The 27,185-nt window shown below is 43.3% G+C and overlaps 2 protein-coding genes across 7 annotated transcripts in view; one reads left to right on the top strand and one right to left on the bottom strand.

The window, feature by feature from the left end:
- The window catches only part of KIF24 (kinesin family member 24), a 30,961-nt gene extending 20,362 nt beyond the window's left edge, over nt 1–10,599 (top strand). For all 4 annotated transcript variants that reach the window (XM_056513862.1, XM_056513864.1, XM_056513865.1 and 1 more), the window contains 3 exons: nt 178–2,559; nt 3,461–3,554; nt 5,734–10,599. In XM_056513862.1, coding sequence (XP_056369837.1) covers nt 178–2,559; nt 3,461–3,554; nt 5,734–5,874 — 2,617 coding nt within the window. In that variant the 3' untranslated portion in view covers nt 5,875–10,599. The remainder of the gene's footprint in view (nt 1–177; nt 2,560–3,460; nt 3,555–5,733) is intronic.
- Nucleotides 9,836–27,185, bottom strand: part of UBAP1 (ubiquitin associated protein 1) — a 33,604-nt gene continuing 16,254 nt past the window's right edge. For 2 of the 3 annotated variants that reach the window (XM_056513866.1, XM_056513867.1), the window contains 7 exons: nt 26,119–26,159; nt 21,651–21,775; nt 18,886–19,809; nt 15,493–15,531; nt 14,844–15,041; nt 13,423–13,524; nt 9,836–11,990 (listed from right to left, as the gene is read on the bottom strand). In XM_056513866.1, the coding sequence (XP_056369841.1) occupies nt 11,850–11,990; nt 13,423–13,524; nt 14,844–15,041; nt 15,493–15,531; nt 18,886–19,809; nt 21,651–21,775; nt 26,119–26,152 (1,563 nt within the window). In that variant the 5' untranslated portion in view covers nt 26,153–26,159 and the 3' untranslated portion in view covers nt 9,836–11,849. The remainder of the gene's footprint in view (nt 11,991–13,422; nt 13,525–14,843; nt 15,042–15,492; nt 15,532–18,885; nt 19,810–21,650; nt 21,776–26,118; nt 26,160–27,185) is intronic. The other variant, XM_056513868.1, reaches the window with a different exon arrangement.

A 27,185-nucleotide genomic window follows, 5' to 3' on the forward strand; every position in this document is an offset into this window, starting at 1 on the left:
TTTCCAAAAGTCCAGGCATTTTGGCAGGGAGATTTTGATACCTGTGAAGATCACAGACAGAAAGCAAACCATGAATTCAATATTTGGTCTTAGTATGTGAAAGCATTGATTAATTCTGAAGATGCTGTTATTTATCTGAAAGCTTGACGTCTTATAAATCCATCCTCTTTTTTACAGGGTCAAAGAGCTGAAGAAAGGGATTAGATGTTCTACCCCTGTCACAAAAAGGCGTCGCAGAGCTAGAAATATATCTCCAAAACGTGTCCAAAGCACTCCCTCTTTGCCACCTGGGGAAAAGAGCTCTCCAAAAAAAGTGAAGCTAGGCCTTCAGCATCCCTCAGGTGTTACAAAACCAAAGGCATATCTTGGAGCACTCCAGCCACATGGTGTCCCTCTTACCTCAACCCCCAAGGGAATTGGCAAGGGACATGCCTACAAAGGAAATACCAGCACTCCCTGCTTCCACCACACCACCCCAGTTAAGGGAGTTCTACGGATAACACATCCGCTAAGGAAGAAAAATGATGATCTATCTCCCCACTCCGAAAAGAGCCCCTCGATGAAGGATTTCATTGCCTCAGCAGAAACAAAGGAGAGTGACCAGCACGACAAGTATATGCAAAACAGAACACCTGTCCAGTGCCTGAAAGTCCAGACAGTGCAACCTGTTCAGAAACAGCTTGCTCCTAGAGATGACAATTCTTTTGGAGATGGAAGTCTGCCCTCCGACAGTGAACAGGAATGGGGAAATACTTTTGCTAAACAGTCTGTTGAACCCTGGGCATATCTGCCTCCATTTCAGAAGGAAAGGGAAGAGCATTTACGTCTTTTTCACCAGCAGTTTCAGCAGCCGCCTATTCTAAAGCAAAAATTGAACTATCAACCCCTTGAGAGGTTTTTAATGCAGTACAAGCCTGAGGAGATTCAAGTGAAACAGGAGCTGAGCCTTTCTCCAACTGAAGTGCAGAACAAAGAGGGGATGCAGCTGGAAGATCTGGATGACAGTGATTTCAGTGAAGATTCTTTCTCACCTGTCTGTAGTCAAAAGAGCGTGAAGAGAGGAAGTACCAACAAATGCAGTCAACATTCATTTTTCCTTCATGAAAGAGAAGAAGGAACCGAAGAAGAGCAAAAAGGCCAAAAGCGACAGGATTTATTTTTTAAATATGCAATAGCCATGCAAGATCATGGATTGGATTGTAGTGAGGGTAGCCCAAAGGCAGAGGAATCCATTAAAAATGCAGGCTGCAGTGATACTCCTGCAGACTGGAGCTATGACTTAGATGTTGAATCCTCTCCAAGCAATACTGCAGAAAAACCATACTGCCTGCAGGAAGATCCTGCTTGCAGTTGGAGAAATGACAAGGATTTTCTATCTGATCACAAAGAGTACAAGTCCAAACCCAGATGTCTTGTTTACTCCAGTGAAGCCACTTCAATATCAGAAAAGGATGCTTCAAACCCATATATATCTCCTGTATTGAAATCAGGACCTCCAGAGTGCGAAGAGATTGATCTCCAGCATGAGGAGAAGGAAGAATCCCCTTTGGATAAAAAGGCTGCCCTTGCAGGAGGTGTACAATGGAAAACTCGAAAAAATAGAGTTAGCCACTCTGTTTCTTCCAGTTGTTCCTCAGAATTCACTTCCGAGCTCATGGCCCCTCTCCTGCTGTCCCCTCTTGATGGTGAGGACACAACCAAAACAGAGAAAGCGTCTTCCAGCCTAGAGAAGCCACCCCGCGAGAAGCAGGTGCCGGACGGTGGCGCCCAGAGCAGGTTTGAGGAGGAGGGCTGGCAGTGCACCAGGAGCAGGTCCCTGACCGACAGCATGCTGGAGCTGGGGGAGCAGCCCCGCCACGGGGGAAGGCTCTGTGCCCTGCTGGGCTCCCCTCAAGCCTCGCCCAAGCGGCTCCTGCACGCCTGCGGCCGTGTGAAGCCGTGCTGCTGCCGCCTGGGACCGGCTTCCTCCAAGCAGGGAGTCCGACGCAGTTTGTTTGGTGGGCATGGCCCGATGGAAACATCCGCAGCTGCGTCCACAGCTGGATCCACAACTGGATCCTCGGTCCCCAGGCTGGAGAGAGAGAGTGGGGGGCTTTGCAGTGACTCCCCCTGCAGAGAACACTCGGGAGGCAGACGGTGTGGCGCTGATGTTAATCAGCATAACAATGCTGGTAATTCAGGAAAGTCTAACTCAAGTCAAGGGCACCGTGCTGAGGAAATAAATGCTGAAATACCTGAAATGAGCTATGCAGCCCAGTCCCCATCTCGGGAGAGCAGCCTTCTGCTGCAGCCCAAGCCAGGACTGAAGAATGAGGACCTCATCCATTCTGAAGACCCTTCCAAGTCATTGTTCAGCAATGAGGAAACAGGATTGCTAAAAACCAAGTTAAAGCAGAGTATTTTTGCACAAGACACTTTTGCTGCAGATGCAGGATTTGCAACCAAAGATAATAAGCCAATAGCAAATGCAAAGTGCCCCTCACACATGTCCAGCAGCAGCTCTCCAAGTCCTGCATCAGAGATGGAGAAATGGCAGAGGGAAGCCTTAGAAAAGGCACAGTAAGTCTTGTTCATCATGAAGTCTGTAGTGAAGCTTAGAAATTCTGGACATGTAACACATTTGCCTTTATTTGTATGTCATTCTTATATGTACTTCAAAAACCAATTGTTAATTGCTCTATTAAATAAGATTAATTTATAGTAATTATCTTAAAAATATGTGGTTGCTTATTATTTAGTGATATTTTAAAATCTCACAGGAAGCAAATTTTTCTATTAGAGCTTCTAGGATAATGCTAGAGGAATAAATATTATAATACAAACCGTAGTAATTATTTGGCTTACTATAAGCTGCAAAGTGTATAAAATATTTCAAAACTTTCCATCAAGGATTGGGTTATAGCTGTTCCATCAATGAAAATAAAAGCTGCAAGAGCAGCTGGGCAGTCACTGAGAGTGTAGATGTAAAGCTCCTGAGTATTCTGAGCTGCCATTGTCAACTCTTAGGGACTGGACTGCATTCCCTTGACTGAAAATACATTGTTGGTCAGTGAAACTTGCTCAGAGTGCAACAACAGCACTGCATTCCTGCTTGGCCTGTTTTTCACTGAAATTACTTACTGACTCATGGTTATAAGTGATTTCACCAATTAATTAGACAATTGTTGTGTACCTTGATTCTCTACAGTGAAAAGCAGTTGTGTGCTGTCTGAGCTAAGAACCGGCTGTGGTCACTCCTCTGTGAGCAGCCCTCAGTCACCAGTTCATCCTGAAGCCCAAACCAGTGCAGTCCATTGCACTTCACAGAGCACAGGTGTGCCCTTCCTGAATGCCAGGGACACAGGACAGCAAGGCTTCCTCTGGGTTTTCCTCTTATTGAAGGTTTACTGAGGCCACCTGTGATTACAAGCAGTGATTACACTACAGGCTGTGTAACCAGTGTGTGTTTTTTGTTAATCAGGCAGATTGTAATTCGTGCTCATCAGCAGCAGCTGGATGAAATGGCATGTCTGTGCTTCAAAGAGGAGTGCTTGATAAATCAGATGTCAGCAATGGTAAGTGTTTCAGATGATGGTTTTGGTGCCCATTGAACCTGTGTAAATTAATCTTAGAGATTGTTAACTTGAATAGGTGATGTGATGTTCCTTGTCAGGTCAACCCCTTCTCCAAGGCCTGTCTTAGTCCTGGAAAAGGCCTCTCATTTTCAGTGCCTGTTGTGTCTGCCAGTCTTCACACTGGCAGGACATCGGGGAGCAGGAGATGGATGGGCCAGCCCTGGAGTCTCATCTCTGATAGCAGAGCCTTCCCTTATCTTGCATCATGAGGCTCAACGTAGCAGACAGGCCATGTGTTCCTGTGAGGGTTTAGTTCTCGCAGCCCGGGACAAGTAAGCCAGTATCACAGAACAGAGCACACCCCTCGGGCAGGACACTGGTGGCATTTGGCTCTTCCCTCTGCCTATCACACTGCAGGTGTGCCAACAACCTGAGTCTTGCTTACTCCAGTGTTTTGACCACTGTGGCTTCTGCCTCACATGCTCTTGGCTTTGGTACTCAAGTGTTTCTTGGCTTGTCTTTGCCTCAGATGACAGAGGTGTACTCTAGACCTAAAATCTGTCACTTGCATCGCCCCACTGCTAGCTAGGCAATCCCAGTTCTCTGTTTCTTCTGCATCCCAAGAGATGCATGTCACAGCTATGAGAAAATACAGACTATGAACATTTTCCAGTGAGAACTCCTGTCTTCCCAGTTCCCTCACCTTCCCAATGAAGCCAAGCTCCATTGCTGCGTAGCATTATCAAACCATTTCAATTCCTGTCACAGTTCAGATCTGAAGTACAGGGACTCTTCCCTTAGGCACTTTGGAGTGGGACCACCATGTGCCTCATTCACTGTGATTTCAAGCTGCATATACTGTTTTACAGATAATATACAGTTCACAAAGCAGCACAGGAGACATAAACTATATTAGTTTTGTGGCAGACAATGCAGTGAAGCAAAGCTATCTTTCATCTTCATTTTTTAAATCTCCTGAGATTGTTCTTCATAAGTGTGTTAATCGCTGGATACTAGCTCTCTCCCCCTCCATTTATTTGCCCCCTACAGCAAGTGATAATTTTCTGACTAGCAAAATTCTGACGAGCTTGCCTTGCCAGGCCTCCCAGCAGTGTGTGAGTAACACACCCTGTAGTTTTATTTCATAGCATGACCTTTTTTGGTTAAGGAAATGTGCTTGGGCTTCATGCACAGCTTCTCTCCTTCCATTTTCAGATGGTTTCAACTTCTCCAGCCATGAAACTTTGGCCTCAGGAGAAGCTGCTGCCAAGACCAGCCACACACTTAACAAAGCAATATTTAGAGTGCTTAAGAAAAATATGCCACAGCAGCTGGGCTAGTCTTCATCACTGTCCTGATTTCCCTGCAGGACAGAGATATGGCTGGAGTACTGCCAAATAAGCTTTTGTGTGATTGATTTTCATGCCCAGCAACTCAATTTCCCAGCCCTGGGGATGCTGACACCTCCCAGTTTTTCAGGCGCAGACCTGTGAACAAAGGCACCAAACTACTCTCAGCTGGAGAGCAGAGCACATCCAAGTGCTACCTTATTAATACAAGCCCTACTTTAAAAAGGATTAAAACTCTGTTTCAGTTTTAATCACAGTTCCATATGGGTTTTTATCCATGTGGCTACGGAAGGTAGAGTTCTCTGGGCTGAGGCTGGATACAGTGCTGGTATTGCTCGTGGCAGACCTGCAGCCATGGCCCCATGGCCTGATGGGAAATAAATCCCTTGCATCTCTCAAGACTGGGCTATTATATCTGATCTGTAGTGGCCTAACTCACCATTTATTTTCATAATTGATAAATCCAACATGAGAGGTGTCAGGAACAGAGTTCAGTACATGGCAAAACTGGGTGACCAGTTCCGGTACCAAAACTTTGAAAAGCTAACCAGAGTAGAAGAGAGACAAGGGCTGCTTTATACATTTTTATTTTTAAGCCACTATATGAACTGTAATTTCACCAACAGATAAAACTACCAGAGCAATGAATCTAGAGGTATTTAGAGGCACTGACCTTTTTCTGTGAGGGCTGTGACTTTAATAAGGAAATGCTGATTTAATCTACTAGTCTGCAGAATGTTTTTTTGTTCTGCTGCAGTGTTAAAAACACGCTGATTTTCTCCAACCTGCTGATACTGTTCCCTACTGTTTCCTTGTGCCTTCCTTACCAGGATTTTCAGAATTTCATGACCATGCTGGATGAAATCTTGGTACTGAAGTTAAAGTGTGTCCAAGCGATGCGAGCCCAGCTTCAGCTCTGTTTATCCTCCCCTGGCACTGACACATCACTGCAAACACCTCCACGAGTTTAGACCTTCTTTGCTTCCACATGCACTGGAGCAGCTACAGGAAACCTCAGCCAGCACTTTGTTGCAGTTGGTGCTGCAGAGTGTGGGTGGTAGGGGATAGCTTTTGGTTTGAAGTTTGTGACTAGTATGTGTTTTATACAAGAATGCAGAATATTCTGAGTAAATGAGAGATGACTAATTAGCACCATAAACTTTGTATTTCATTAGTAACAGTAAGCCACGTTTTGAACAGTAACAATTCAGCAGCCTTAAATATCTCACCAAGCAGCAGAAAAGTCATGTTCACATATCATAGCAGTTTCTCACATGTTAAAGGCAATTCTGTGTTGCCATGTAAGGGAAACACTTTGAAGCCAGATACAGGTCTGAACAGAAATGCTCAAAAGCTACCCAGAAAAGCTGCTATACTTTGCAAACAGAAGCCAGGAAAGAGAGGATCCAGTGGTTGTTATACTAACATGACTGCATCTTAAGTATTTGGAAGTCAAGGCAGGGTGTGAAGTGCTGTCAGTTTCAGAGGGAGGAAGCCTATTATTGAATTAGTTCTTGGGATGAACTCTTCAGAGCTCCTGGAAGGAGGTGGCTTTAAGTTATGGGTAAGGAGCATTTTAGCAGGGATTTCATACCAAAGATTCCATCTGGCACATTAATAAGCACATGGGTTTCATGCTGCTGCCCAGAGGAAGACACCAGCAGCTGTACCTGCTGCATACCTCGTCTAATGCCTGCACTGAGCAGAGCTGAACAGATTTCTCACATGAAAAGGGGATCTGCTTGGAGGCACTGGGCTTCCAGAAGCTGCTGACAGCATTGTTTTGTGAAACTGGTATTTGAATCAAGGCTAGGGATCCATCAGTTGGAGCCCTGCAGAAGCTCTGGTGCTGCATGCATCACATCTGATCCACAAAGCCAGTCCACTTGCTTTGACGGCACAAGTGACCTTGAGACGTGCTCGCTGACAACGCACTGTGTGAGCACTCCCACTCCAAAATTAGAGCTGTCGCAGCACATTCATCTGTCTCTGTGTCTCCTCAGTAATGCCTGTGGTAGCTCATTCAAAGCCTGCTCAGTAGCCAGAAATGCCAAGGAGAATGAAGCACTGCTGTCTGACCAGCTGTGGGTTTTGCTGCCTGCCTGAGCAGCAGGACAGTAATTGCAGTGACACTCTGTAATGCATATTTGGTGCAGACACTCCCAGGAATGTCACCCAGCATAGGCCTGGGGAACAGAAGCAAATCCCATATCACTGCCCTGACTGTTGGGTTGTTTTTAGCACTGGTTAGTCTCCATCTTGCAACTGAGACTGGATTTCTCTGTGGAGCAGAGAGCAGAGTTTCTCTGGTTCTGAGGTGATAGCTCTCAAAACGGTTCCTGTGTCCTGGTCACAGGCCAGCAGCAAATCACACCTGAATCTGGGTTAGAAGCCTCCCTCACTCACCCAGACAGATGAGGCATCCAGGAGCAAGACTGGATGCCATTTCTGCATAGCACAGAGCAGTGGTGCCCGACAGCCACCGGAGAGCTGTAAAGCAGTGGGACATCAGCACTCTGCTAAAACCACACAGGGAGGAACAAGTGCTTAAAACCAGCAATTCTCTCCTCTTCCTGGGGCCAGGGAGGGCTTTCCTGTGCGTAAGGTGAGGGGAGTACGAGGCAGCTGGGTAGCCTTCCTGACAGCATAAATCTGATGCAGGCACTTAGTTTCCCCAGCACATTCTCAGTGAGCATGCAGCAAACACTGCTGTCAGGAACAGCTGAGGAGTTTGGCAAGTCTGTTTGGAACCAAGGAAAAGGTCAGACTGTAGGATGTGTGCACAGGTCACAGGAAAATATGATGCCAAATCAGAAACAGTGTGAAGGAGGAAAATTTTCCCTCCACGTACTGTCACATTTGGGAGATGAGTATTGGTTAATTGCTCTTTCAGGTTTTTAAAAAGCACGTGAGCAAAGTATGTTCACAGGCTTTTTGAGCGTCTTACAGAAGCTGGATATTCCTAAACAACACTCAAGGATCATTTGCACAACCCACAGTGCCAGGTCCTAACCTCAGTATCTGCAGGCACAATTGGGATGAGTGACCAAAAATTTTTGCAAGCAGAGAAGAGTTAAGTCAGCTGCCAGATGGGAGCCAGTTGTGAATAAAAGCAAGTCTCTGGCAGATCTGAGCCCCAGCACTGATTCCCAGAGCAGGAACTATTTGCTCCCTTGAGGAACAGCCAGGAGTTTCTTGGTATCCACTGAGAAACAACAAATAATCAAAACAACCACACACACAATTTTCCAAGGGAGGTCTGATACAATCTTTTTCGTAAGGGGGTTATCCAGCCAATCCACATGACTATACCTTCTTAAATATATTTTATTATGTTTATTCTCCAAATTTTATTTTTTTGACTGAAGGTGAGACTTGACCAAAATAAAGAAATAAAGCACCTGGCTGTGAAAATCAGCTGATCCTTAGCAATAACATGGACATGCCTGAAGTGCTGCACACCCCAAAGTTACCAACAATGGTATCCTCCTATGCAATAGAAACTATCACACTGTTGTCAGAAATGATAATTCTGGTAATGGCTTTTCTCTCTCCTTTGAGGGTTATTACCTAGTTGCTTTAATTTTTGTGCAAAAATGTGCTAAATGAACATTTTAAGTGTCATCCCCTTCCTACTGTTTGGTATTTCTGACAACTGCTGCAAAAGGCTTTCACTTCAACTTGATGAATATGTGTTAAAGTGTCATAAAGGCAATCAAAGAGATTGAGAGAGCTTGGCCATGTACAATCAATTAAACATAGAACTAAAAGGGATTCACTTTTATTTGCAGATGCAACAATGACTATTAATGCTTATTAGCAGAAGCTTAATACTTTATTTCAATAGTTGACAGAATTTAAAATAAAATTCAATCTGCTACAGAACTCAGGTAAAAATAATTTTGGGTGAACACAATCAAAATGCCCATTTGATTAACTGCAAAAGACTAAGTGGGGCTGGAAATCTGTATAAGCTTCCCTTCTCACAGGGCTTGTTAGGGTGGAGAGTTTCAGAAGCCCTGACCCACCCGAATGACCCTTCCTGGCCTGGAGAGCAGACATAGAAAGCTGTTGACACAGGTTCTTGCTCCAGCAATTTGGGGCAGAAGTCACAAGCCATTTAGAAAACGCCCTCGGGCACTGGGGCAGCAGTGGCTACCTCTGCAGGATCAGGAGCCCTCAGCTGCCACGGGGGTAAAGGATGGCTCTGCAGTATCAGAGCCATTTCCAGGCTGCTGCTGTCCAGAACCAGCAGGAGGCAGCTCAAAGATGCTCTTGTTGAAAGCACAAACACCCGTTTAGGTTCTGCCTCTACACTTCTCACCAAGGCACACAGCCTTCCGACAGAACCTGTGAAAAACGCACAGGAGGGACATAAATCAATGTGACCTGACAGCCTAAGGAAAAGCTCTGAGGTGTGACCAGGGGTGCAGCCAATCTCAACAGCCAGCAGCAGGGCAGAGCCCAGCCTTGCTTCAGCCAGCAGGACCTCCCCACACCCACAATGAACTGTGCCTGGACAGAACAGTACCAGATTAACAAGTGCAGCAAAGCACTCTGAACATTGAATTCTGGTCACACTGGGTCTCGTTACATATTCATTCAGCAATTCCTCTTCTCTAAGCCACTCCCTTAATCCCCTCACTTTGGCATTTTCTTCTCTGAGATGCCAACGCAGGAATACACTTCATGCCTTCGGCCACCCAACAATTTTAATCCAGAAATGTCCCTGCCAAAGCAAGAGTAGTGTCACCAGGGTAGGCCCGGGTAGGCACAGCTCTCTGAAATAAGACCTTGCATCTTCACAGGTGCCACTTCCCATCTTCACCTCCCTGCTCTCACCTTCACAAGAGCTCTGAAAGCAAAGTTGTTATTCTATGGCGTTAAGAGCCAGACCTTGCAGGGGAGCTGTGAAAAAACAACGCACACTAATACAATCAATCAGATATTATTTTATTAGAGGTTTGGTCTAAATAGTTGTTTCTTTGTTGGCAGAGTTCTTACCCCTTCAGGACTGTCTGGTACCAGACAGGGACTCACTGGGGTAGCAATTCTGAGAAAACCAGAACAAGCAACACAACTGAATCCTCTCAGCAGTGACAGTAAAACAGTTTGAATTTTGTTTTCAAGGTTTTCCAATTAATCAAGAACCCCATTTCCTCACTTCACTGTTGCATTTATCACCTGGGAAGGAAGAAAAGCTGAGCATTACCTGCACTCACAGAGGCAGCAGCTGCTGCCCCACCACCTGTTGAATGTCCTTTTTAGACAAGCTTTATTTCAGCTCCACCACTAGAAAATGGTGAAGGTTAACACTATGAAGTATGTGCAAGGCAACCTGCCCTGCTCCTCCTCATCATCCCTCTCCACATTTCCTAGACACTTGCCAGCAGATCCCTTTCTTGCATCATTTTATATAAATGTGTGTAATTCACACAGTTGGAAACCCCACAGAGAATTCCAGGAGTGCACAGTGGGCCCAAATTAGATGTTTTGGTCATAGAAAATTAACAACATAATGGAGACAAATGCCATCCCCTTTGGAGTCCTGATGAGCTGAAACCTACTGAAAAACAGACTGATGCAATGAGCTGAGATGTTTTGCCCTCCAGCAGTCCAATGCTCCAGCTCCAGGTCTAATGTGAATCTGGATCCCTAAGCTGGGATTTTGACATAAAACAAAAAAAAAACAAAAATAAGCCACAGAGAAGCACAGCACCTTCCACCACTGTAGCCCAGAGACCTCTGGTTCTGCCCAACAGTGTTCACATGTGCCCACAGGAGCTGGCAGCACCTGGGCAGGCAGGATCCACCAAGTTCCTTGTCTGCTACAGCCAAAGAGCATGAGAGATGGGAACCATGACACTGGGAATTACATTTCAGGGTTTTATTAGTTGCTCTTCTGCAGAATCAAAATATTTAGCAAATTAGAGATTCCTCAAGACTGCTAATATTTCATGTATTTAGAACTTGATCAATGTACAACGTAATACTTTGAACTATCAAAAACAACCCCAAACCTGATTTGTAGTACTAGATGTTATTATTATGTAATTCTATAGCAGTGTGAAAAATTGAACTAATGCAGTGAGTGTATTTGTTTTAAAGAAAGTGCTTGAAAGAAACCTCCTGCATCACACTGTGTATTTAAAACAAAAAGATAACTGACTTACTAGCAGGGCATTGTCCTAAATATCCTACAAGCCCAGGGGATTGAAAATACTGAGCCCCAGCTCTCTGCCTTCAGGTTCAAGAACCAACACAAGTTGCAGGTCCAGGTTGAGTTCACAGCTTACCTGCTTCAAAGGAATTTACCACTCAGCACTGGACCACTCATTTCTGGCAGAAGTGTTGGATGCATGGGTTAAAAACAAAAACCAAGAGGACAAAACAAGTTCTGTCTTTATGCATAGTGACAGTTTCTGAACCAGTGTTTTACTAAGTTACAAACTAACTTTCAACCAAAAAATATAACTCCATTGCACTAAAGGTCAAATTTAACCAGATAATCTGGACTGTGACACAGTCAAGTAATTCAGTACAAGCAGACAAGACACCATGAAAGCAGCTTCAAAGAACCAAAGCATCCTAGTTTCAGAACCAACTTAATATTCTTCTGTCCAACTCCAGTGCAACAATGAAGGGGGAACCACTCCATCTCTACCTATGTACAATTCCAGTCAAGGCTGGGCAGTCTCAACTTTCTGTGGCCAAGCTGGAAAAAGGAAACTTAAGAAAGGACACTTTAAAATTTAATTTAAGAATGAAAGCTGGCCCTCAGTGGAAAGAGAAATGCTGGAGTGATGCACGCAGGCAGGCTTGCTCAGTCACTCTCCCTTGTATGCAAAAAGCTGGACTCCTTCCTGCTGAGAGCAAGTCACACTGGATGCAAAGGTGGCAGGGCTGGTTCTGCTCCGTTGCACGCCAAGAATCCAGAAATGTGTCTTCAGCTGGCTCCTGCACGGGCCATTAGATCTTCCAAAGCATTGTGTTGGTCATTGTTGTGTAATAATAAGACCTCCTTAATGTCTTTTAGTTCAAAGCCCATTTCTTTAAATTGACTCATTAACTGGAGAAGTTCTGTGATCTGAAAGACAGACAGCCTGTTATTTGCAAGAGAGAAGCGGATGGATCAATGCTTGGTGGAGGTTTAGCACAGAGCCTGTCTTCAGCAGCTGGGCATGCCATGATTGTGGATTCCTCCTCCCCAAGCACAGCCCACTCCAGCTCTGTTGGCAGAATGTCTGCTCACACAAGAGCCACCAGACCTCTGGGCTCAGCAGCCCACAGGGACCTTCAGACCCCTCTGTTTGCCATCCTTCACTTTCAAAACCCTCTTCAACCAGGGCACCAAAAATCAGTCTACAGGGGTGTCTCTCTCACAGACGGATATTTATCAGCCTGGCCCAACATGGGTTCCCAAAAATGCTGATTAGTGGCACCCAGCTGCCCCATCCAGCAGCATCTGCTCCACCTAAATTTTTTTTTAAAGTCACTTGGATTTTGGGAACAATGCAGTAGCCCTTGCTATCAACTGGCTTCTCAGATCTAGGACAAACAGGGGATTAGCACAAACCCCACTGAGTACATATGATACTTCCAACAAACTGAATCCTCCCTGAGCTTTGAAAAACTAAATAGCAAGACATGAGTCAGCTGATCACTTTTATGAACCTATTGCCATTTACAGTTAATCTGCTCCACTCCAGGGGAAAGAAAAATCCCAAACAAGCAAGCAGGTTGAAATGGGCAATCAGAAGATGAGCCATTTCTAATTCTGGGGCTAAGCCAATAGCAAATGGGTTTCTCAATCTCAGTTGCCTTCCATCCTCACACTGCTATTGCTCTGTTTACAAGATTATCACTTGTCCAAGAAAGGCAGGAAGGCATATCTATATTTGAGGGGGTTGGGCTGCATCTCTAAAGACTTCATGTAATAACCTGTCACATAATAGACTGGAAGACTTGAAAAGATCTTCCTATCCTCTGCCCTTGCTACCCACTCCTGCTGTACCTTTGGTGCTGGTAAAGCAGCCAGACAATGAAGCAGACCCCAAAACATGCATTTTCTATCTTCTTCCAGAGCAAGCCCTAACCCAAATTGCTGAGCAGCCAGGCAGATAGATACATTTGTACAAGGGAGAAAATTCATGGTCATGGCAGGCTGGCAAGGTTTGAAAGAGAATTGGCTGCTGCTGAAGGTAACTGTATCTGTAATCAAGCATCTCACCCACAACAAACTCTGGGCATTCAAAATAGTATGACCACAATAAGCAGGGTCTTTAAAAAAATTCTGTCCCCATAAAAAGGGATGCAAATGAGACTAACAGAACGGCACAGTCAAATTCTAATGCTCTAACAATTTTTAGCTTTATCAGCACAAAGATATCTTTTGGCAGTTAGTTTTGGAAACAAGGCAGCATTACCATGAAAGCCAGAATTACATCAGCCAGAGTAACTACTGCTGGAATTCCCTGCCATGGCACATTTTTCTGTTTCTGCACACATTGCATTCTTACCTTCTCCTCTGAACACTGGTGCATTTCCAAAGCTGCTTCAACAAGAAGTGGATCAAAGCCCTTCTCACAAAGCTGTCCATGTGCAAACAGGTAATCCAAAACCTGTGGGGAATAAAACAAACTGTGTTTGCAGAGAGGCACTTGCAGCAGGCAGCTAAATGTCACCTTGGTACGTGCAGGGGGACTGAGCATGATTCTACCCAGGGCTCCACCAGGGACAGAGATACAGTCCTTCCTAGAAGAGTTGAGACACTCTCTATACAAGAACTTGTTCAGAGAAAGCAGACAAACCCTTCTGTCCTGCTGTACTCTCTGACCATCCCCTTCATTCTAGTCAAAGCACCCTTGGAAGCGTATCTTTAGCCCTCTGACAGCAGAGCAGAAGTTTCATTGTGCTTTTTATACTACAAGTATTAAAAATTAAACTGTAGGTCCAGCAGTCAGGACATGTCTGCTTTTAGCTTCCTCTCAGACAGCCACAAGAGCTGATGCAATCTGAAAGCAGCCAGCCTTTGAAGATCAACTCGGCATAATGGCAAGTGAGCTTCACACAGAAACTGCTGCCTAATTTCTTATCCATCCTCAGCTTTAAGGAGAAGGGTCAGGTAGGCAATGCTAGGTATGCAGAAGAACAGAGCTTGCAAGCAGAGCAAGATTTAAAACCGCCCTCTTAAGGGACCTTTTCTCCATTTGATACAACAGTTCACTCCAATGCAGAGCTTAAGCCACTCTCCGTGTATAGGGAGAGGGCCAGCAGATTAGTGCCACAAGCAGGACTCCCTGAGACATGCCCTGTGCAGTACACAGCCTGCTGAGGGCCAACATGGGAGGTTGGGCCACCTTCTGCCACTCTGAAGTGTTTGTGTGAAGCAGAGCCATGCTTTGCCCAGCAGCACTTTGTGCCCAGTGACCTGGTTTGAGCAGGCATTGGAGGCAGCTCTCAAGCAGGAAGGAGCAGCACAGGGTGCACAGAAGTCGGTCAGTGGGGCCTTGCAGGAGCCTTTCAGAGCTGTCTTAGGCCTGCAGGGGCAATCTCTCTACAAGCAGAGATGTCAGCATTGTAAACCCTCATGCTAAGTACAAAGGAAATTTGCTGGATTTCTGTCATATGGCTCTAAACATGGCACAGAGCCATGCTAACCTTCCTTCGGATGTGTTTGTGGCTACTGGGGAGACTCAGAATCTCTCCCCCCAGTTTCACACAGAGCAAAGGGCTCATCCCAAACTCAGCATGGCTCTAACCCAGTGCCTGCAGGTGTGGCTGACTCTAGCAGTCTCTCACCAGAAATAAACACAAGGTTTAGGTTGCAACCCCCTATTAGAGTAACAGTGTTTCCCCCATGCATTTTACAAACCCAAGATGGCTTCCCAGCAGAACCAGCATCCCATCAAGCATTTCTTTGCACTGCATGAGCTCTTACCTGGTCTATGTTTTGTCCCTTCTTCTTCATGGCTTTCAGGACGTTCTCCGGTGAGTAGCCCATGTTGACCACGGTCTCCACGCAGTGCCTCTCGCTGGGGGAGAGGCCCTGCTGCAGCTCGGCCGCCAGACTGCCCGGCCGCTTCATGCAGCTGCTGTTATTGGGCACTTTAGACACTGCAAAGTTTTGGTGTGTTACCTAAGGGGGAAAACCCAGAGGCTGAGGTGAAGGTCATCTCCTGCATCCCCACATCCTGTTTCTGCCTAGTGCCAGAACCAGCATACCCCATGCAATTAATCCAAAAGGTTTTCCAGAGTGATCTAGGGAAGTTATCCACTGTGAGGATGAAACCAAGTAGCTTGATTCTCACCATACTCTTTAAACCATGAAAGCAACAATCAAAAACCCAGATCCTCCACAATGAACCCTCTCCTGCTGCTGTGACAAATGCTTTGAACACCCAAGCCCTGCAACAGTGAAGGCTGGGATATAGTCAAACCCTGCACCTCAAAGGAAGCGCAGGTTGCTTCCTTCACCTCAGGTTTACTCATCACCTATGGTTTTTTGTACTCAAAGGAACACCACTTATCAAGATTACCATAAACATGATCAAATGAAAGCAAGCTCACAGGTGTATTTGAAAACTTACCACAGGGACTTCTGTTTCCTGGTAGTCTGGGTGTACCTGCTGGACAACACACAAATAAAACAAGTATAAACATCATGCACCAGTCACCAGAATTTGCCACAGCTGGGGTAGGAGAGTTTTATAGGAGATTCTACCACAGGATGGGAGACTTTAGGGTCTGATCAGGCTTCCACATGAGATGCTGACATTACCCAATGCCTGTAGCTATAGAATTATCAAGGTAATTCCTCCTCTCAGCACTCAGCATTTGGATTATACCCCAAGAAGGATGTGTGTACCCCCACAATAATTATAAGATTGTTTATTCTGTCACTGTAACAGCTGCATGTTCACACAGTTCAGCTCCTGACCAACTCTACACTGTCTGAATATCAGTGATGAATTTTGAAGGCATTGCCTATAGACTTCTCTGGACTTTCTAACTACATGAAGGGGTAAGAGAAAAATACACCTCTTTCCTATTCCCAAAGCACCGAACTCCATTCACCACACAGGAACAACATGCCACACTGGCTCCAAAGAGCATATGAGTTTTCTACCTAGCACTTGTCCCATTCCCAGCACACCAGCAAGGCTGGGTCATGTCCCCTGCTGTGCACCAGATCTGCTTCTGCAGAACTCCCCCACCACTTTGTACAACCTAGCCCAAGTTAACAGCAGTGCAAAGTCAAGCCTTGACCTCACCACAGCTGCATGTTTCAGTTCAATACATTTAGAACTCCTGCATTTTAAACAGACTGCAAGAAATCACTGTGGAACAAAAGCCAGAGTTTTCAGCATTTCTTAATTCTCATTATGCCAGCACATTGCTTGAAAGCTTGTACACATCCTTCAGAAAGGTGTTCTTAGTGCCCAAACTGAGCAACAAAAAACCCTCTATAGAAAACCAAATCTGAAAAGATCTATTAGGATTTTGAGAAAGTTATTTACAAAAAGATCCCAAATCACCACCAAGGAGGTTTTGTGATACATTCCTAAATATCTTCCAGGGTAACAATTTCTCTTCTAGAAAACCAGCCCTGAGACATCATATCCATTCTGATGCACTAGGGTATCCAAGAACCTCTTCTCATGGTGTGTTCCTCACACACATCCTCTCTCCAGACACTTTTTCAAGGATAAAAAGCACTGGAATATAAGATACATTGAAACAGGGAAAACAGCCCTGAAATCAGCTAGTGGGTTATCACACTGAAGGATGATGCTTCATTATTGACACTACAGCCAGGAAAACCAAAACTGTGACACCAGAGATTCAACACTCTGGGGAAGCCAACTGCTCCTAACTCAATCTACTTGAGTTAAATTTCAACCTGCTGTCTTCATTAATCATTTCTACCTCTGCTAAAGCTGCAATAACCAATGTACTGAGATTCAAGAAAAAAATGAAAGTGAGAAGGGACCACCACAGAACTTATGCACCCTCAGAGAAAATACAGACTTATTTCCATCCAAAGATTTCTAGACCCAATTCAGCAGTAAAGCAAAATCTCCCATGGCAACTGCAAATCCAGTCACAATTTCTAATCTTGTGAGGGGGGGAAAAAAAAAAGCATTATGGCATACATATGGTGATATGAGCCTTCTGCTCCCAGCCACAGAGATGACTGTGATTTCTTTCCACTGTTTTCATACTCTGAGATTTTTTTGTTACATTTATTTAAATTATTTTGTTGCATTTACTTAAATTTCTAGCATATCAACCATCATTTTCCAGTGGAACTATACTGTGGACACAAAACAAGTATAATCTGAAGTCTTGGAATTTAAACACAAAGAACTAAGTTCTGTCAGCGTAATTATTTCTTGGTTACCTACTCCCAAAGTATAAATAGTTTTTTTAATGAATTAATTTTATTACTTCTCCTAGTAAGTCTACTTTTTTTTCCAGTATGCATCTTCCCTTACAGCACTGTCAAGAATACAGTTTCCCTCTTGGTCTCTATAAAAATTTAATTCAGCAGGGCGATTTGAATAGTGAGTGCAAATTTAAGCATCTTAATGCAAATCCATCTAGTTGTAAGTGATCTTTCCTCCCTAGAGATGCTATGTGTTCCCTAACTGTGGTCATACAGGCCCTTCTCACACCTGTGACCTGCAGCAGTGAGCAGGTGCTCAGCACACTGCTGCTCCTGCCAAAGTTAACAGTATTGAATTTGTTCCAGTCATCAACAAACACCTGCTCTGCTGTGCTCTGTCAGATACACTATTTCCCAGAATATTATACCTCACAATTACAACTGCATTTACCTAACCCTGAAAAGAGGCAGGAGAAAAAGGGGAGAAGCAGCATCACTTGTTTCAGAGCACATGGTGTCACACAAAAACCTACAGTATGCCAGTAAAGCCACAGAATCACTGAAACACTGCTTATATTGGACAGAGAAAAAAAAAAAAAAACATATTATTTTAGAACAAGCTAGAGGATCTGACTATACAGCTTTCACTAGGCTTCATGAGTACTGGTGTCCAGATCTGAGGTTCTTCATGGAAAAAAAAACCATAAGCTTACTCTAATCTCTGTTCTTATTCACAAAGAGACAAAATCAACACCTGATGTGAAGTCACTGTCCTCAAAGTAATTTTAGAACTTGCAACCAGATTGAGGAAATGAAGAGTCAATTGCAGAGCTGTATGGTGACCAACTGTATTGTTAAAAACACAAGATGATGTTCAAGGCTGGTTTTAGTCTCCACTAAGCAATGACTTCATTCTCCTTCACAAGAAAGGGCAAATACAAGATTTCACATCACTGTAGTTATTTTTCCTGTTAAAGACTAAGTATTTAAACGATCTCAGGAAGAAAATTGAAACAAAAATTAAAAAAAAAAAAAATAGGCTTACTTCACTGCAGGTCAACCGCAAGCACTTTTTTCTTCCCTGAATGACACAGTACATCAGTGTGTTTTAACCTACTTCTACTTCTATTCCTTGAGAAGCCTGCATCTCCCATTATTTCCAGAAAATAAACAAGCATACCAAGGAAGAAAACCAGAAGATATCTGGTTCAAAGTCTAACAGCACTTCAAAATCTGATGTCTCTCATCTGGGTAGGACAAAATGCAGGACTGTACACAGAAAATGCCCTATATGCCTAGCTCAATGGTGTGCAATTATCAACAACAAATGAGAATTGAAAAGCTGAAAGAATCAATTACTGGAATTGGTCCAAAAACATCAAATTTGGGGGGAAATGCAGGGTAATAACCTGAGGATCAGAACTACCACTACAGAGACCTGCTGGATTGGTCAATATGCCACTTAAATTAAGAGGCTGTACAACTCACTCCTAGTAAATGAAGTTATAACCAAAGCAACAGAGCAATTTAGAGGCAATAGCTGCCTCTGCACCTCCACCTCTCACCAGCAACCCCAGTTCCACTCCATGTTTACCGTAGTTGATGTGTTTTGAGATGATTCCTCTTCTGTACAAACAGTCGAAACAGCCATGGAAGACAGCCTGGATGAAGAGGATAATGTCTCCCTGCCACTGTCCTCATTTAGAGCGGAAAGACCAAGCACATGGTGTCCATTCAGTTCGCTGGCTTTACTCTGAGCACAGGTCTGCAAAGAGCTAAGCAAAGTGCCGTTGCGGAGACAGGTAGTGCTGTGGAAAGTGCTTGTGAGCTTTGATGATTTCTGATCCCCCTCATCGGAGTCAAGCTTAGGGAATGACAGGGATTTGATATTGCTCACTGAAGTGATGGGGGAAAGGGACACTTTGGAAGACAAGGACATCTTTTCACAGTTTCCCAACTGTGGTAAAGTGATAAAGCCATTGGGTTTGTGAAGGGGTTTGAAGTCCAATGTGGCCCTTTCTATGGATGCCAGAACTTCCTTGTCTTGCAACACAGACTCAGACCCTCCTTTAGGCAAAGTATTATCTAACAGCTGGGCAACAATTGGCCCAGTAGTACCAACGTGAATTTCGAGGATATTTTTTAATTCCTCCTTATCATCAATAGTTTTTAATTCCAGTTTGTCAAATGGGTCTTCTTCACATTCAAAATCAGCTGGGTTGAAATCTGCCTTTGGTCGAGGTGGACTGAGGACCTTTTGCCTCACAGAGCTGCTGTTGGCTGGGGTAGGAGTCAGAATGCTATTGTGCTGCAGGCTAGCGAGGATGGGGTTAATAGGAGGAGGCATGGCTTCAGGGCAAGGTCCCTCTGAGAACCCCGTCTTGGTGCTGTCCTCTGGAGCTGCTTTTGAGTTTGCTAGAGCTGCTTCTGCCTTGCGTTCAGCTTCTCTCTGGGCAGCCTGAATTTTTTTGATGTCTTCAGCCCACTCAATTGTTTTCTTTTCCAGTGAGAAGTCATACTGGATGGGGGTGGAGGGGAAAGGAGAGAAGGGAAAGTAAAAAAAACCCAAAACTATAAGTTATAAGGATAATAGCTGCTACTTCTAACACCAACAAACTAACATGAAGAGAAGAACACCTGGAACAGCAAGATTTTTTTCACAGCCTGAGGATTGACAAAGTTGGCAGATACCTGAAGTACTTAATTTTGCCACTAACTGCAAAATCTGGCTGTAACCTGAATTAAAATACTGTATTCTGCCTCCTTCCTACATTTAGCTGTGCTTTAGAACTGCTCATCATCCCAAGATCAGTTTCACAGCACTCCCACCTTCTTCCCCCAGGACAAGGGAAGCAGCAAGGGGAAGTCTAATGAGCTCTTAGATGAATAATCACATCCTGATCTGGCACCTCCAAACTATCCGTGGTCCACAAGTTCCACAAGTCATTCAGCAGAGTATTTCTGCATTCAAAGGCCAGTACAGTATTACTCAGTTTCCCCTAGAAGATTCCTAAGGGACTTGATATTAGTGTTAGACCCTTTGGTTTAAGGCAGTATTTTCACTCCCACTCCAGTGCAGTACCTCACCAGCCAAAGAGGATACTACTTTGCTGTAGTTACTTGCTGTAGTGATAGGATTTCAAAAGCTTTTCCCATTTAACATCAGGTCCTTTAAGGCCAGATCAGCACAGGGAGACATCTACTCATTACCAGTGTACTGAACACAGTGGCTTTGCTGTAAAGGGCAAAATTCTGAGATGCCTAGCTCTCTTTAAATATCCACATATTTTTTCATACTAAAAAATGGGTAGGAAGCTGTATTTCCTGCACTTCTTTTTTTTTTTTTTTTTTTTTTTTTAACAGTGCTCACTACAGCTGTAAAAAGAGTTAAAATTCCACTGTGAGATGCACAGTCCACAGTGTGTGCAGGGTGTTGCATTCTCAACAGGCACACTATGCTGGCTGAGCCTCAGTTTGGCATTAAAATGGAGACACAGCACAATCAAGACAGCAACAAGACATCAGCATCTCCTTTGGCTGTCCCACATCAGCTTAACTGAGTGGAAATATGGGTATGAGGAAAATCAGGTAATTGTTTATCAGTGAAAAGCCATTAAGTAGGATAACAGGGTAATACATAAGGCTGGGAGAAAACAACAACAAGAAAAAAGCAGAACCATCTACAGTAATCTGTCACAGACAAAGTAAAAGCAATTATCAGTTGCGACTGGTCAAAGAAAATCACAGATCCAAATGAGAAAACATAATTTAATTATACTTTCTGTATCACAACCTGCATTTGGAGATTAGATTTCCAGTAGTTATGCTAAAGCAATTGATTTTATGCTACTAACATTTATTATTACTATTATTTTATCAGAAACATGCTCCTCAAGACAGGGAAGCCATCCATGTACCAAGTTGTACCCTGTTTGGCCCACAGCTTAGAAAGAATTCTCACTAAGAACTACACAGAAGAACACACAAGAACTACACAGAAAATAAGAACTGAAAATTATGCCATTGCCCAGGTGTATCAGTTCTTAGGATTCTTCCCCTTAAAAATTATATTCAAATTTCAAGGTAACATTTAGAACCAACTACTACCCAAAACCACTGTGCTTCTTTGAAGCACATAGACTAAAACAAATACTTAAAAATGAAAATGGCTTCTTAAAGCAATAAAAATTAAAAGCTTTTTGCATGACCCATCATATTTTACTTTTCTATACAGCCCAACAGATCTTCTAGAAATACAAGACTGACTGTGTGCAAACTGTGACAGCTTGGACTATTCAGCACTACTGGTTGAGACCAGGGATGAGGGAAGAGAGGGAGGGAAGGCAAAATATCACTTACCTGGGCTTCTCTGACAAGCTGAGAAGAATCAGACAGACAGAAACCAATGGGTAATCCAACCTTTGCTGGGGTTTTGAATTTGTCTCCTATCTTAAATGGGACATCATCAAGGTAACTGAAAGGCCCTGAAATCAGAAGCAGAAATTGTATTAAGAAAAAAACCCCACAACTCACACGTTTTCAATTTTTCACGCTTTCAATTCTGGCTCACATTGCTGTATTTGGAAGCTGTTTTATCTCTGCTGCAGCATCTATGCCAGATAACAACACAAATGGAGTTTGAAGCTGTTTGGACTTCAGTATCTCAGTTTAGTTTAGGGAGTTTGCTCAGAGTTTAATTCCTAAATTCTAGCCCATAACTGTTACGACAAAAAAAAAAATACAACAAATATCACAAAAGGCAAACCCCTCAATGCAAAACCACAATGCACCAGATTTTTACATCAATGTGATCATTATCTTAGTTTCCTTTGTAACAACACTATTCACACACAATTGGATGCTGAAATTCTGCTGAACACTATATTCGATCTCTATAAAAAGATCCACCATTTTTTGTCATAATCAAAACAGATTTTAAAATTACCCAGCTTTAGAATAACTAACTACAATGCAGGTTTTGACATATAAGTAGCAGTTGGACAGAACTAGTCACAAAGGCAAAGCAATGAACCAAAGCCATTCTACTTTAAGCAAAACACAGTGAAATACCAGGGCTCTTTAGAACAGCAACTCCAATTTTTGAAATATGGCAATCTAGCTTTATTAGGCCCTATACCGGCCTTTTTTTTTCTAGGATGACACTTTTCCTGCAAATTCACAAGGGAAAAAACACTTAGAGCTCAACCATCTCCAAGAAGCCAAACTATTCATTTTTCGTATGTTTTCCTTGAGCAATTGTGAAGAAGTATGAGAAAACTCAAAATACAAACTAAACAGCTTTTCTATTAACTGGAAGTGGTCTCTTGGATCACTACTCTAAGCTTTTGGAACCACAGGCAAGGTTCTGGCATGTGTAACAATCTGAGGAGTGACTCTAGGCCTCACTTGTAGCTTCTCCCTGAGTGACACAGATACAGGAAGACATTAGAGGCAACATCTAAGACTGTGTTCAGTGACCAAGCCCTTGCTCAGCCAACTGTGACTTGCTGTTTTTATCTAACCCATTTTCATACTCAGATGGCAGTTTAAGTACTGTTTGTACTGCCTCACTGTTGATTCATCTACAAGGCAGCCACAGACTCCCAGAGGCTGAGCAGCTTTCATAAACAAGAACATCCTGTCAATTTGCAGTTAAAGGCTTACATGCTGTCATTACTTGACCTCTCATACTGTGCACACACTGCATGGTCAGAGTCCTGTTAAGACAGTTTGAAATGATCAGGATGAACAACTTACATCCCACCTGCACCTCCAGGATGAAAAAAAAAATGCTTCAGGTAGAACAGTATTTTCAGTGATCCTGACCGGGAATCACATATCCAAGCATTGCAAAGAACAGCATCCAGACAGCATCTCACTTGGCCAGCACTACCACTCTTTGCAACACCAAATCCAAGTCGTACTTGAGCTGGCAGTTTGAGAGCCTGATATGCCAAAGCATTTGCTTATACAGAAATAACTGTGGCAGCCTCTGCAGCCAGAGTGATTTGTAAATCATGGCCAGGTCAGAGGCAACCAGATCTGCCAACTGCTGCTACCACAGCCTGGCAGTCCCACTGGCACAAGTCCTGCTCTAAGCCAGATGATCCAAGGACAGCAAGATTACCTTTCCACATGGAGAGGTACAAGTTACCACTCCACATGGATCTCCAAGTCCAAATTGCTCAGCATGCAAATCCTTTTCTTATCAGACCTATTGGCAATATGTAGTGGGCACTTCCCCTTGCACAACTACACCTGAAGCACATACCAGCCACAGAAGGTATAAGCACAAACTTTGCTGTTTACATACCAGCAATCTTGTTTTGCACAGCAAATAAAAAATATTAAGCACACCTAGACTAGCTATATTGACAGCTGCCAGCTTAATTCCAGAAGCTTGACTAAGGAATAACAACTTCCTACTTCCTTCCCAGTATATAACTATGAGAAAAAGCCCATAAGCACATATTAAAAACACCTCAAATGGTTTAGGACATTTGATGGCAAAAAGTCTGAGGCAAAAGACCTATGTACACAGAATTCCATTTGTTCCAGCCCAGTCAGAACAGTACTAGCTTGGTGAAGCTAAAATCTTATCCAGAGAGCCAAGAATTCTTTTCCTTTTGTGAGCAGATCACAGTGAACACACTAAGGAGTAAAGGGTGCAAATTCTGTTAAATGCCACATTCTAGAGCACTAAGAAAAACTTTCATAATACCTTTTTTATGTAAAACATTGTTACAACAGTCACACATTCAAGATAGAGGACTGAAGTTTCTACCAAACTGTTATTTAGTAAGTCTGTTAGCCACTTCATCCTTGTATCAGTTAAAAGCGTGCTGAGTAATTTCTGGAAATAGGTCTAGCAAAAGTGTACTTGTCCATCCAGCCTCTGGCGCTGTGCTCTGTACTGCATTCCTAGGACAACAAACTATTACAAGAGTAGGATTTCTCTCCACTTCAGTGTAACTCATAGAAGTGTCCTTCTGTTTGGCATCAAAATGGAAACGCTTCAGAAAAACAAACAAACAAACAACCAAAACAGTTAGCAGTTATGAATGGGAAGCAGTTTTGAAACCATGTGTAACTTAGTTGCTGTGGTCACACGAACCACTTCCATAATTGTCAGAAATCAGAGTTAAGAAGCTTTGAAATTGTATAGCAACAGCAAAAATCCAACTGAAATAATGAAGCATCACACTTGGCATAACTCACGCAGGAAAAGGGATTCCATTCTATCCACTCATACCTTGTGTTCCCATCTTCATCTGAATATGGTCCTGAGCAATCTGCTCTAGATGACCCTGCCAGGGGTTTGGACATGACAATCTGCAGATATGCCTGCCAGCCTCAAGCATTCTGTGATTCAGTGACAGCCCTCTGACCTCTAATAAGCAGTTCAACAATAATCACAAGAGATACATCAACTATATTGACTGATTTCATCAGCCTGCCAGAGACACGGAGTTGAAGGCAGCCAGGGGGATGGATGCTCTACACTAAACCAAAACTCACTTAGTGAGATAACCCTGGAGAAGTCTAAACCAACTGCCCTGCTGATCTCTTAAGACATAATAAAGACAAGAAAGTTGCCCTGCTACTCCTCAAACAATATTGTGACAGTGTGATTTGGAACACAGGGTACACAAAAGAGCAGACAAGTTAATCAGGCAGCTCACAGCACCATTTGTTTGGACTTTGTTATTCTGAAGCCAGGAACACGTTCCACCACACCATACTGTTCTGGGTAATATTTAAGATATGCTGAAATCTAGCCCTAGTGTAGTAGTTGAGAAGAGCAGAAAAATAAAAACAGACATAAAAGAGAAGCAGATCAGAGTGTTCATAGAGACTGTTTACTGACACAGGAGCAACTGCTGAATAGTTGGCAACGATCAAATGAAAAAATTAGCTGTCTTGCAACAGGGTCACTGGGCCACAGCAAAGGAGGAGACCATCTAAAAATGAATTTTTGATAGGCTATTTTTATTAATCCTTAACCCCGCATTTAAGTGAGGCATTTCTTATTTTGTACTTGAACTTTACATTTGCAAGACTGAACAAAAACTCCAGGAAAAATGGAATTCCCCAGAATCCTTTTACTGGAAAAATTATCCAGAAAGATCAAGGCTGAATTTCTAAAAGCATTAGTTTTGATAGCTTGAAAAGTCATGATTACTGATTTGAGGAAGCCACATTACATACAAAGAACTGAACTTTAATGCTCCACAGCAATATTAATAACACTCAAATTACACCCCCTTTTCTAAAGAATAAGGACATTACAGGCAAATAACTTTTATGATATCAAACACGTGCATGACTTTATGAATCTCTTCTGTAGAAGACAGAAAAATAGAGTTTCTTCTTCACCTGCCTTCTGAACCAAGTTAGTCCAATTTAGGAGACAAATTCATGGCTAAGCAAAAATGAAGCACAATTCAAAGTTGTATTAAAAGCTTCGCTTTCAATTCAACTTCTCATGTTACTTCCATAGGAAGATGCTACAGATCTAACATCCACTTCAGCAAACACCAGAGCAGGTTTGATTTTGAATGGGAGTTTGTTGGGGAAGGGTAATGTGTCATTCTGCCGTGAAGGAACGGGGAACAGCCAGAGACTGATTTTCAGTTTAATCAGAGAACAGGCAAACACAGCATCAGCAAGCAACTATGCAAGAAGCCAAGGCACTGCATTCCTAACAAAAAAACTACTCAGAGGCTAAACAGATTAGTGTCTATGGACTGTCTAGGCTAGGACATTAGTCAGCAGCAATACTAGGATTCATCCAGTTGAAAAGACAAGGATGCCAAATTTTACTTACCATGAGAGTCGGATCCCAACTTCTTAGAAGCCATTTAGAACCTGAAAAACATTTCAAAACAGCTTGAACAACTTTGTATATGTAGCACAAAGTGCATCTATGCAGCTACAGAGTCTTATCTCTAGGTTATGGAACACATTGCAGACACCTGATGAGCCTGTTCCCAAGACAGATAAGTAAACATATTTTTTGGCCTTGAAACCAATTGAGCAGACAAAAAAACTAAGTCCAGGGTCTGCCAACTGAAATAGCAAAATAAAGAAAAAAAAAAAAAAACCCCAACCAAAAAACCAATACTGCAAACAGCCAAGACACAACCAGGGTGATCAGGGAGACAAGAGTTACAGATCACAGCACTTAGGGGCCATTCTGTCCCAGCCTCATGAAACACACCCTGCCTCCCTTGGCATTAAGAATAGCTCTTCCTACTGAAATACCACACTGATCCTCTTCCGTTTAATCCCTGCTGCTCTAAAAAAGGGATACTATCTTACTGAGTATGTAGCCTGTTAGCCAGCATGGCACTCATCTAGACACACTGGGCAATGCATAAAACAGGTATAAAATAAATGGTACCATGAGGAAGGTATGTTGGATACACAGAAGAAACCAATGAGAACAGGCCCGATCCACTGCCCACAACATTTAGCAACAACATGTAAAATTTGGATGTGAACCCTACACGGCCAAGATGTTTAAACACAGAAGTGCCTAGCCAGTTTTTAACAGAGTAGGCCTGCCTTGTGAAAAGAGTTGTTCAAGATAGAATTAGCTGTCAGCTAAAACTCTGCTCCAGGATGCTTATGGTATACTCAATAACATGGGGTTTTTGCTAGATTAGAAATACATCACAAGGTCTATCTCAGGACACCACAGCATAATTCCTAGAGTAAATTAATTTATTTGTAAGTGCTCCTTGTAACATTATGAATGACAAAAACTCAGAGTTGCCCTTTGTCTCTGAAGTTCTCCAGCTTACAGACTGAAATGGCCAACAGCTGTTCTTCAAAATCACAAAGGCCTCTGGTACATCCCCATAGGCAGCAGAGCACAACAGGATGGGGCAG

The sequence above is a fragment of the Oenanthe melanoleuca genome, chromosome Z (genome assembly GCF_029582105.1).
Source record: "Oenanthe melanoleuca isolate GR-GAL-2019-014 chromosome Z, OMel1.0, whole genome shotgun sequence".
Classification (NCBI taxonomy): Eukaryota; Metazoa; Chordata; class Aves; order Passeriformes; family Muscicapidae; genus Oenanthe; species Oenanthe melanoleuca.